This window comes from Notolepis coatsorum (genome assembly GCF_963971535.1).
Source record: "Notolepis coatsorum genome assembly, chromosome: 8".
Lineage (NCBI taxonomy): Eukaryota > Metazoa > Chordata > Actinopteri > Aulopiformes > Paralepididae > Notolepis > Notolepis coatsorum.
The window spans coordinates 102,714,961-102,727,232 of record NC_140172.1 but is presented as its reverse complement, the minus strand read 5'-3'; the positions used below and the strand labels follow the sequence as shown (position 1 = coordinate 102,727,232).

At 45.2% G+C, this 12,272-nt stretch overlaps 1 protein-coding gene across 1 annotated transcript in view; it reads right to left on the bottom strand.

Annotated features, from left to right (window-relative positions):
- The window catches only part of klf8 (Kruppel like factor 8), a 112,374-nt gene that overhangs the window by 33,348 nt on the left and 66,754 nt on the right, over positions 1-12,272 (bottom strand). The window contains exon 3 of the mRNA XM_084320739.1: positions 3,233-3,496. Within this exon, the coding sequence (XP_084176865.1) occupies positions 3,233-3,496 (264 nt within the window). The remainder of the gene's footprint in view (positions 1-3,232; positions 3,497-12,272) is intronic.

Genomic DNA, 12,272 nt, shown 5'->3' with positions numbered 1-12,272 from the left:
ACCATAAGGGGCGGGGCCCCATACAGGTGGGGTGCATGTGTTTTTATTCGTGGGAGATACATTAAGTATCACAGGAGATAGGAGTATCTCGTAAGGCTCAGAGCGGGATGCTCAGCCAATACTAATATAACTAGGTTATCTACATAACCTATCGTTAACCCTTTCACAGTGAAAGGGTTAAACAAGTCTCTTCACACAAACACCTGGGCGTTATGAAGGGACACCGTCGTGGACTCCTCTACAGGAGGAGATACAGGAGGAGATACAGGAGGAGATACAGGAGGAGATACAGGAGGAGATACAGGAGAAGATACAGGAGGAGATACAGGAGGAGATACAGGAGGAGATACAGGAGAAGATACAGGAGGAGATACAGGAGGAGATACAGGAGGAGATACAGGAGAAGATACAGGAGAGAAGATACAGGAGAAGATACAGGAGGAGATACAGGAGAAGATACAGGAGGAGATACAGGAGGAGATACAGGAGGAGATACAGGAGGAGATACAGGAGAAGATACAGGAGGAGATACAGGAGAAGATACAGGAGGAGAAGATACAGGAGGAGATACAGGAACAGGAGCGCGTGCAATTTCTTTGTAGACCAGATAATTTTTCAGGCTTTTTTGTTTTTGTTACTCGGAGTGGCACGCTGTACTACAGTACGGTCTGACTCATCTGTGAAACTTAACCCTTTCACTGCCACACGCCAAGTAAAAGGGTTAACCTTCTGTCGTGTGGCAGTGAAAGGGCTAACCGGCTGTTGTGTGGCAGTGAAAGGGTTAACCTTCTGTGAATTGTCGCAGTGAAAGGGTTAACCGTTTTGTTAGCGCGGCAGTGAAAGGGTTAAAACTAAACTACATAAATCAAATCCAAATGTGTGAAGATTATCGGCCAACCTGTGGCACACGCCTTTCAAGTAACTCACAACAAGGGCCTGCTGAGACCTGCCGACACAGTGTCTCTTCTGACTCCTCCTCCTCGCCAGTTTCAAACTGAGGATACAAACTTCTGCCCTCAATCTAAGAAGCGCAGTCAGGCTGAAGGATTCTCAGTCTATTCATCAGTCTATCCTGCTGCTAAACCCGTGTGCTGCTCACTGAATCTAGAGGATATATAATGTCATAGGTATGAATGTCATGATGATGACTGATGTGTTTTGTATTTATATACTTTCAAAATGGTTTCGATTTGATACCGATACCAAAGCGATCCTTTTTTTCGATACCTTACTTTGCGGGGTTATGCGAGTTGCGTGTGCTGTGTGGGCCAATTGGAGGCTTGCTTACATTTTGGATGATTTTGGATTGTGGCTGAACAGAAGAAATGTTATATCTTTGAACACAACAGTGTCATTCGATACCATACATTTTTATACCACAGCATTTCAGCTATCGATATTGATCAATACCATACAAATATAGAAATTTGCTACATAATATGTAACTGTATGTTTCATTTGTGTGTAAATTAATCTCACTCCTTGGCCAGTAGCTGCTCATATTCTGCCTCTTGCATGATCATTCTACTCTTCATGTGACCTTCACGTGCAGAATTATTAGGCGTGATTGGTTCTTGTTATTCTTGTGTTTAAGTGTGCCTTGGAGTGAATGGATTGAGAACTGCTGTATTAAAGAGCTGTGGAGAATTCATCGTTGGATGTCAGGCTTTCCCTGTCATTCATTTTAACCCCTGATTCTGAAGCGACTCGAACAGTTTTTGACTGTTTGACACTTTTTTCTTTAAACCTTGGACAATGGACATGCTTTTTTATTTCCCGGTGACGCAGAAATGGCCACTCTCTCATTGTGTAAGTAGTCAAGCTAGGAAAGCTAGCTAGCTAATGCTTACAACTCTGAAAATAATATCAAGAGTTGTCTCGGTTGTCTTTGCTTTGCCTCAGTGAGGGAGCAACATACACAGCTATTGTCATTTCAAAATTTGTGTTGTAGTACCTAAAATTACCATGTTATTTCCTTAACCCTTTCACTACCACACTACAGAAGGTTAACCCGTTCACTACCACACTACTAAAGGGTTAACGGTGGAGTGGCAGTTTGGAGGTAGAGTGCTATTGACCCCATGTGACTTTGTCTGCCCCGTATCTGTCCGTTGCGATTTCTCTAAATTCGCCCCGGTCATCAGAGAGCAGGGATGCTGTTTGGAGGACTAGTGACGGGCAGAGCACTGCTCAGCTCCACCCAGGTATCTGCCTCCCATACCGCCAACATCACTGAGCACAGGGTGACAGTTGCCATCTTCCTGGACATTGTTCAATATTACACTTACTGTACACTTACTGTAGATTTCTGTATATTTTATTAGAATGTATATACATAACATAGGAAATGTGAATCCCGGACCGTATTTTATTATTATTGTTTTATTCTTAGGCTTATTTTATTCTTTATTCTTAGGCAATTTTTTTTTATTATTCTTATTCGTGATTTTGTTTCGTCTACCTAAATGTTTACTGTGAGCGATTTGTAGTGCCAAATTTCCCTCTGGATGATTAAAGTATTTCTATTCTATTCTACTTCCAATTGTTTGAATATTCAAAAATGTTTACTCAAATCTTTTTAATATATATATATATATATTATATCATTCTCTATATGTTGCGTTTGTCCTCTTTGTGTGAGCATGTAGCGTACTTGGCAATACACATGATTGTGACAGCATAGAGGAATTCTTCCTGATCAATAAGAATACTGTGACCCACACACACAGCAGTGGCTGCTGACTCCTAGGTCTCTGCTGCGAGGAGTCATCCAAGGACGCCCCGACTCAGCCGCTGAATCCCTAGATGCCACACCCGCCTACTTTTGATATTATTTTGTAATTCAGGGTTTGGTCCTGCTGCTCCGATTGGTGCCTTCTCTGGTTGGAATTCCAATCAGGCCAATCAGGGTCCGTCACTAGGCAGAGTGAATGTTCAAGATAGGGATCCAAATTAGTTTTCTCTTGATGTGGGACTCATTGAAATATATCACTAACATATGACTACTGTTGTCACGTGACCCAGGCTCATTGAAACACAACACAGACACATTACTACTGTATGTCATGTGGGGAGTGGGGACACAGGCTCATTGAAACATATCACAAAAATATTTCCACTGTACGTCATGTGCGGACCCACCAGAAGAAGCCCCACGACCCCATTGTGTGTCCCGACCCATAGTGTAAGAAACCAGGAAGTAAGGCATTACTTAATGAGAGTGTACAGTTACCATGGAGCCTAGTGTGGTCATCGACGTGGCGGACAGGCAGGGCTGGATGAGCATACTGCCCCCGGGCGCCGGGTTGTTGGTCGTGGTGGTGACGACCGTGAAGGAGTGACGGGGCTTGTTGAGTGACAGGTCGACGGGTTCCGTCTGATCCTCCGGGGCGGTGGAGGACAGGGAGGCGGGACTGACGCCGTCTTCCGTCTTGCAGAAGGACTCCGTCTTCACCTTCAAATCCGTGGGCTCTGGACAGACATCTGCTGCGTCAGCCTGCAGGGTGGAGAGGAGAGGAGAGGAGAGGAGAGAAGATAGATAGATAGATAGATAGATAGATAGATAGATAGATAGATAGATAGATAGATAGATAGATAGATAGATAGATAGATAGATAGATAGATAGATAGATAGATAGATAGATAGATAGATAGATAGATAGATAGATAGATAGATAGATAGATAGATAGATAGATAGATAGATAGATAGATAGATAACAGGGGAGCGATAAGGATGTAGGGGAAACAGAGAAGGAAAGAAAGGAGAAACAGAAAGAGAGATGATCAGCACATGACTTTTTTTCTTTTACACACACACACACAGCCCCTAGTCCCCCCCCTGACCCGCCCTGGGCTCAGCTGCACTCTGGCTTGACAAACAGGGGAACAATGAGTGCTGTGTGGGGCCCTGAGAGAGAGAGAAAGAGAGAGAGAAAGAGAGAAAGAGAGAGAGAGAGAGAGAGAGAGAGAGAGACAGAGACAGAGAGAGAGAGAGACAGAGAGACAGAGACAGAGAGAGAGAGAGACAGAGAGAGAGAGACAGAGACAGAGAGACAGAGAGAGAGGGAGAGAACAAGAGGGAGAAAAAGAGAGTGTATGTAAGCACTGCAGCCTGGCTTTTCTCCTAGAGTAGAGTAGGGTGGAGTATGGTAGGGTAGAGTAGAGTAGGATAGAGTATGGTAGAGTATGGTAGAGTAGGGTAGAAACTCCACTATAGCCTTATATAGGCTATCAGAGGAACAGCACAGCTCCAGACTGCTGCTACCGACAAACATTGTAGGGAAACTCAGGCAACACCGATACCACTTACTCTTACTGCCGATACCGATTCAGACTACTAACCTTTCAGTATCTGCTATATATCCATTGATTTTACTGATCAATATGGACATTGATCATTAGACCATGTTAGTATTGGGGGAATTCTCTGATACCGATACCTGGTTTAGCCTGGTATCAAACCGATATACAGTACTGTATATATCTTTAATAGAATAAAACCTCCAAGAATAAAGGCTCCAAGTACAAAAACGTATCAGCTGCAGTTGAAATTAAATATCAAAATTCTCCCACCAGTGAGAAACAAAACAGACCTCAGGGATGTGATGGAGGAATGAATGAATGAATGAATGAAAGTGAAGGACCCACCAGAAGAAGGCCTCACGACCCATAGTAAAAAAAAATAAAAACAAAGACAGGGTTGTCTCTCTCTAGGCTTAAAGGTCCACGCCACATTCAGTGCTAGCGGGGGAGGCTACTACCCATCAAGTATTTCACTCATTCCAGTATTTCCCCATACATATTTATTTGATGACCCACCACAAATAGTTTTCCCCAAGATGCACCGACAGCGCTATGTTTGGTATTTACTATTCACACAGGTCTTTCTGCCGTTCACGTGTGTGTATCATATCACCACAAATAACACAGGTGCATGTGGGAGATAGTTATTCACTAGGCACACGGCCACCGAAAGCAAGACACCATCGCCAGGCTTTTCACTTGATGTTTCAGCTGCTGTTCAGAGTACATTTCGCATCTCTCACTGAATGGCCATTCCGTATGATTAGGGGATACAAAGTGGCATGAAAAAATAAATTGCTGTGACCTTTTTGTGATAGGCCACTCCCACAACCACGCCCCCTTTAACCAACTGGCATGAACACACACACACACACACACACACACACACACACACACACACACACATACACATACATACCTTCATGCACACCCACTTGACCTTCCTGCCAAATCTCAGCCTCCTAGGGCAAAAACTGTGGCTGTTAAAGAGGGCGGGGAGATTTTTGTGGACCGACAGAAGGGAGTTATAGAGCTGCTGGTCGCAACAACAAAAAAACTACTGAACTGGTCTCACGAGGGAGGGAGGGAGGGAGGGAGGGAGGGAGGGAGGGAGGGAGGGAGGAAGAGGATGAAAACAGGGAGAGAAGGAGAGGAATAAAGGAGAGCAGGAAATCAGAGAGGAAAAGAAGGGAGAAAGATGAGGAGAGGAGAGGAAGAGGAGGAATGTGACATGTGATTACAGAACATAGTCTAGGGGAGGGAAGAAATTGAGTGTGACTGAGAGAGCGAGGGAGTGGGCGGGGGTGGGGGAGGAAGAGAGACAGAGAGAGAGAGACAGAGAGAGAGGAAAGGAGAGTGGGTGGGAAAGGCATACGGTTACCATGGAAACTGGGTGGTATCAGCTGACTCATTTTTCCCCCTTGTTCCCCACCCACCACCTCCCTTTTCTCTTCATCCCTCCTTCCTTCCTTTGTGACTCCGACACCCCTTTCACCTTGCCCTGTCGTTCCCCTGCTCCCCCCCTCTACCTTCCTCTCTCGATCCGTCCATCCATCCATCCCTCCCTCCTGCCTCTCTCTCTCTCTGACTCAGCCACACCCCTTTCACCTTGCCTTGCTCTTTCCCTTAACTCCCTCCTTCCTCTGCCTCTCTCTCTGGCTCAGCCACAAACCTCCCTCCCCCTCTCCCTCTCCGACTCAGCCACACCCCTTCCTCCCCCCCCCTTCTCTCTCTCTCTCCATCCCTCCCTCCTCTCTCACCCGGCCACACCCATGCACGTAATCCTTGAGTGAGGATTGTTTACCATTCCTCCTTCTCTCCACACCTCCATCTTCCCCTCCTCCTTACCTCTCCCTTCTTCACCTCTTTCCTCTCCTTCAGCCTTTCCTCTCCTATACTCCTTCCTCTCCATCTTCCTCCTCCTCACCTATTCTCCTCCGTCTTTCTACTCCTCTCCTCCCGAGTCCGTCTCTCATGCCGGCTCAGATTAGAGGAGTAAAGCTCATTGAGACACACCCACCCTGCTGCAACTCCCTGGAAAATACCACAGAACAAGAAGCTCAGCTCCAAAGTCAGCAGCAACTCTCAGAGAGAGAGAGAGAGAGAGAGAGAGAGAGAGAAGGGGGAGAGGAGAGAGAGAGGGGGGAAAGAGAGGAAGAGAGAAAGAGAGAGATAGAGAGATGTCCCCTGGGTGCCGGACTGTGGCTGCCCACTGCTCCTAAATAGTTTTGATAGGTAAAATACAGATATTACAGAGGACAAATTCCTGGTATACGTGTACAAATTTACTTGAATTTCTAGTTCAATACACACCCCCCCCCCCCCCCCCCCTAATTCTCCCACAAGTAGAGCTCAGCGTCTGCTCCTTATATCCATAGTGCTGAGAGCTTATACCCCTGCACTGCAGCAGCTAGCTAGCACTGCCACCATAGAAAGTACTGGCAGGGAGAGGCACCAAGAGACGGCACACAAGACAGGAAAACAGACACGGCCTTGTTTATCGAGTAAGACGCATGAAAATGTGTGACAACGTTTTTTTTCCTTATGTTCATTGAGTGTCAAAGTTGGGGGGGGGGGGGGCTGTGAACTGTGATTAAGGGCTGTGTAAATAAACTTGATGTAAAACTAATTTCAACATTTGCTGTGTGTTTTTAAAGAGGTTTTGGATCATGTAACTGTGATTAGAAATATTTTAAAAAAGAAATACGAATAAACTTAACAAAAACAATCATGAAGAAAATAATAAAGCCTAACCGATAGCACTTGCCTGGTCTTCCCATGTTTTGTATACATATTGTAATACTGATAAATGAAAAATAATGAGCCAAACTACTTTAATGTTTTACCTTATTTTTTAGCACTCTTGTATTTAAAAAAGAAAAAATTGTTAAGTATTGTGTGATTTTGTGTGAAGGGTGGACTAGCAAAGTAAGATTTTCATTGTACGACAAACGTCTGTTTAACTGTGCACATGACAATAAACAATCTTGAATCTTAACTACAGAGGGAAACCCAAGCCCCAGAAACTGTGCCAATGGCACAAGTGATATATTAGCTCACTCAAATAGTGCCAGTGGTAGGCTATAGATGGTTTTACTGGAATTGTGTTGCTAGGGAACAGTTTGGACCCAAATGTAATTGCTGTCAACTATTGTATTGACTATTGTTGTCACTTTGAAACCGTCTACACTAGCTAGTTCAGTGATATACTAGCTCACTCAAATGGTGCCAGTGGTATAATACTAGCTAGCTGAAATGCTGTCAGTGGTACAGTAGCTCACTCAAATGGTGCAGTTGTATACTAGCTAGCTGGAATACTGTCTGTGGTACAAGTAGCTCACTCAAATCAAAGTGGTATACTAGCTTGCTGAAAAAGTATCAGTGGTGCATCCTACTAGCTGGCTGGAGTATTTTATCATCTTCACACTCCTCTCATTCAAGTGCTCCACCATAAAATGGGTCATCCAGTCTCTGCCAAGCAATTAATTCATGTGATCTACAACTTGAATGGCATTGGTTAATAGCTGGAACTGTGTTACTTTGGTAGAGTGAGCTGGGGTAGGCAGGGATGGAGGGAGAGAGAGAGAACTGGACTCCATTGAAGTCCAATAAGCGTCTAAGTCACAGTGTTTTTCTACAGGGAGAAATCAATAGGTCGTAAGGTGAAAGAAACAATGGCAGGACTGTGTGTGTGTGTGTGTGAGAGAGAGAGAAAGATACAGAGAGAGAGAGAGAGAGAGAGAGGAGAGAGAGAGAGAGAGAGAGAGAGAGAGAGAGAGAGAGAGAGAGAGAGAGAGAGAGAGAGAGAGAGAGAGAAAAGAGAGAAGTAACCAATAAGCGAAAGAGCCTCTCCCATCATCTCTCTTTGCCTACTTTCCTCTCCTCCCTCCCTCCCATCCCTTTATCCCACCTGCTCGCTCGTTCGCCCACACACAAACACACACATTTCCCACCAATACTTTGTCCCTTTCCCAACCTCTCTCTGTCCCCCTCCACTCTCCCCACCCCCCTTTCTCTGCACCGTCCCCTCTCTCTCTCTCTGTCCAGCAGAGCTGCATCCAATGCTCTCAGTGCTGCGAAGGTCGTTTCAACAGTATGGGGACAGGAGTCCCAATATGCCTCTAATTAACTACAGTTGTACATGTAGCACCAGGAATACGTCCTCTGCATTTAACCCAGGCTGACTATTCAGGACCAGTGGGCAGGTACGGTCCTGCGCCCTGGGGAACAGTTGCGGGGGGGTTAAGTGCCTTGCTCAAAAGCACTTCCAACGGTGGGTATTGAAGGAGGGAGAGGATAGCATTATTCGTTCACCCACCCCCCCTCCCTCACCCAAATCTTTTCAGTCACAAGCCTAATTCTCTAACCATTAGGCCTAGTCACAAGCCTAATTCTCCAACCATTAGGCCTAGTCACAAGCCTAACTCTCTAACCATTAGGCCTAGTCACAAGCCTAACTCTCTAACCATTAGGCCTAGTCACAAGCCTAATTCTCTAACCATTAGGCCACCTAATTAAGATATAGGTATAAGAAGTCTGACCCGTGAAGCACCAAATCAAACAACACTGTTCAAAATGGCCACACGCAAGAGATACACATGTTAGCGAAACACACAAAACCCAGGGTTTTCAAATGCCAGTGAATCTCCCTGTGTATTTCTGTAGTTGAGTCCACATCCAGGTGTGGAGAAAACATCCCTATCCCTCCGCAGGCCATGCGCGGAGCTCTGTGCCCGTGTGCGAGCGGCGTGAACAGCAGCGCCCCGTTAACATGGGTGCTGTTCTGCACAGCTTGCCCTCCCGACGCATCTCAGGGGGCAACTCCACCCAGAGGAGCATCTGCACCACTGTTTTCATCCGCACCACTGTTTTCATCTTCACCACTGTTTTCATCCGCACCACTGTTTTCATCTTCACCACTGTTTTCATCCGCACCACTGTTTTCATCCGCACCACTGTTTTCATCTTCACCACCGTTTTCATCTGCACCACTGTTTTCATCTGCACCACTGTTTTCATCTTCACCACTGTTTTCATCTGCACCACTGTTTTCATCTGCACCACTGTTTTCATCTTCACCACTGTTTTCATCTGCACCACTGTTTTCATCTGCACCACTGTTTTCATCTTCACCACTGTTTTCATCTTCACCACTGTTTTCATCTGCACCACTGTTTTCATCTGCACCACTGTTTTCATCTTCACCACTGTTTTCATCTTCACCACTGTTTTCATCTGCACCACTGTTTTCATCTGCACCACTGTTTTCAGACAGGAAACGGAACATTTTAACATATGTTAGTAGCGTCGTGGTGAGCATGCTTGTGGTGGAATGGAAAAAGAGGATTAATAGATACAGTATGAGTGGCTGACACAGGTTACATGTCACTGTGCACCTGTTTGAGTGTGTGCGTGTGTGTGTGTGTGCGTGTGTGTGTGTGTGTGTGTGCGTTCCGTAAGTGTGCAAAACAACATGTGCATGTGTGTATGTCTGCATATGTACGCACACATACATGCGTGTTGTGGAGCATTTATGTATGTATTCTGTGAGCTGGTGCACGTGTAAGTGTGTGTGCGTGTGTGCATGCGTATGTATGTCTATAAGTGCAGAGAGCGTGCATAGATTGTGTATGATGATGCAGTTTACATGTATAGCGTATGTGCGTGTCGGGAGAAAGGATCCAGACAGTGTCTGGAGTGTGAAGGCAGAGATATGGACGATAAAACAGAGGCGGAGAGTAAAAACAACAGCTGGCCTGAGACAGATATTAACACCAGAGAACACAGCCCTGCCCACAACCAACTGGGTGTGGACGCTAACGCTACACACGCATGTCTCCACCCCTCTGCCTGACCCACCCAACACCTCTCTCTCTCGCTCTCTCCCTCTCTCCCTCTATCGCTCCCTATCTCTCTCTCCCTCTCTCAAACAGCTACTGGTAAATACACAAACAATACAGAGCACCCAATACTAGCCCAGTTGACAGAATCGGTTATGTGCGGTTAAGGCCAACTGTCAAAGTATCCTAATGTTACCTAATAGCTTTTGTCACCGTTTGTTTAGCGGGTGCTTAGTAACCGTCTCCTCCTCCTCCTCCCTCCTACACCTAGCGTGACTCCTACAGTAAGTACATCTCCTAATAGCACCCACAAGATGTGATTATTTACAGCTAATTGATTGTTTGCCTTCCCCTTGTGACATCACAAAGTGCAATATTGAACAGCTTGTTAATCTGAAGACTTCAAACATTGGCCAAACGGCAAGGATATGAAATTTCCCCCAGCACCTACTGTAAATAACATTCCCAAATCCATAGAAGAACTAGGCAAAATACATTTTCCATAATATGTCCCTGTTAAATCTAGTGCTTAACTCATTCAGCGCCAGACCCGATGATAGTCGGGTTATCTCGCCAGCGGTTGAGCGCCATACCAGAGTAGTCGGGTTTTCATCGTTTTTTCTTTTATTCGGTTTTTCTATTCTATGCAATGTCACGGACCTCGGTGTTACCATAGGAAATCATTCTGAGATCGCTAGAGTGCAATACTGACCGCATCCTGCTAGGTGGCAGTATCGCCCACCCTTTAAAAAAAATCACACTCTGTGTTACATCTAATTTCCTCCGGGCGGAGAATTTTGGTTCAGGCAAGTCTAGCGGTTCACCCGATCACATTGGAACTAGGGATGCCCCGATCGATCGGCCAGCGATCAGTATCAACCGATATTCAGTATAAATATGTGATCGGTGAATTCCGATAATGCTTTATTTTCGCAGATCGTGAAAACCGATCGAAAAACATGATCCAATTCTTAGCGGAGATCTCACTCGCTGCCTTCTCTCTCAGACACACAGAGCTGCAGCGCACGGCCCCTCCTCCTCCTCCTCCCCTGCCCCTCCCAAACCCGTGTCAACAAGCTCCAGCAATAGTCTGCTCTAGTGCATGCAACCTCTGTGAGCTAACGTTAGATAGCTAGCTATCGTTACTGTTTAAACAAAACGACCCAGTCAACTATTCACTTTTAGTTTAATACATGAGGCATTGTCTAACGGTATCTAGCTGGCAAGCTACTGATAGCTCCTGATATCAACAAATGCTCCAGCAATAGTCTAGTAGTGCATGATACCTCCGTTAGTTAGGTAGCTCACGTTAGCTCACGTTAGCTCCCTGTTTACACGGAATGTCCCAGTAAACTAAATAGTTCACTGAGGCGTCGTCTTAACGTTATCTAGCCGGCTAGCAGTAGCTACAGATAGCTCCTGATATCAATGTCTTATAACATTGATTCGATGCATATTCGAGCCCCTGGCTTGCATCGCACGAAAGGGGCTAGCTGAGGGAGTAGGGTATATCTGCAGAGCCGCAGATATACCCTGCTGAGGGCATGCTGAATGTGATTTGACCAAAGCAGAGTATAGACACAGACAGTGGAGCTGTTTGCAGATAGCGAGCATTTTGACTTGTTGCGTGGTGGCGATGTCTCGCAGATAATACAAGTAAAAGTATAATTATATAATATATATATTTTATAAAAAAATTCAAAAAAAGTATATATATATATTTTTTTTTTTTTATAAAACCAAAATCGATCAGTATCGGTATCAGCCAATATGGTATCGGTATAAAAAAACATGATTGGGGCATCCCTAATTGGAACGCATCCATGGCCCCTCGATGCATGTGTTGTGCCGGATTATGGGCACCAATACTGGAAATCGCGATCAGACAATTGGAATATTATTTTTGGGATACCTCCTAGTAAAGGTAAGGACTATATGACATCAATCCTACTTTGATCCAACCATGATTTCACATTGATCGCAACGATCATATGTAACGTACTCCAAAACGTATGCCGTTGCTGACGATCAAAGCATCAAAAAACTACCCCCCCCCCCTTTCATGTATTCATGATGAAACATAATACCTATTATATACCTTTGAATTGGAAATAGTAGCGTGTCCAGGC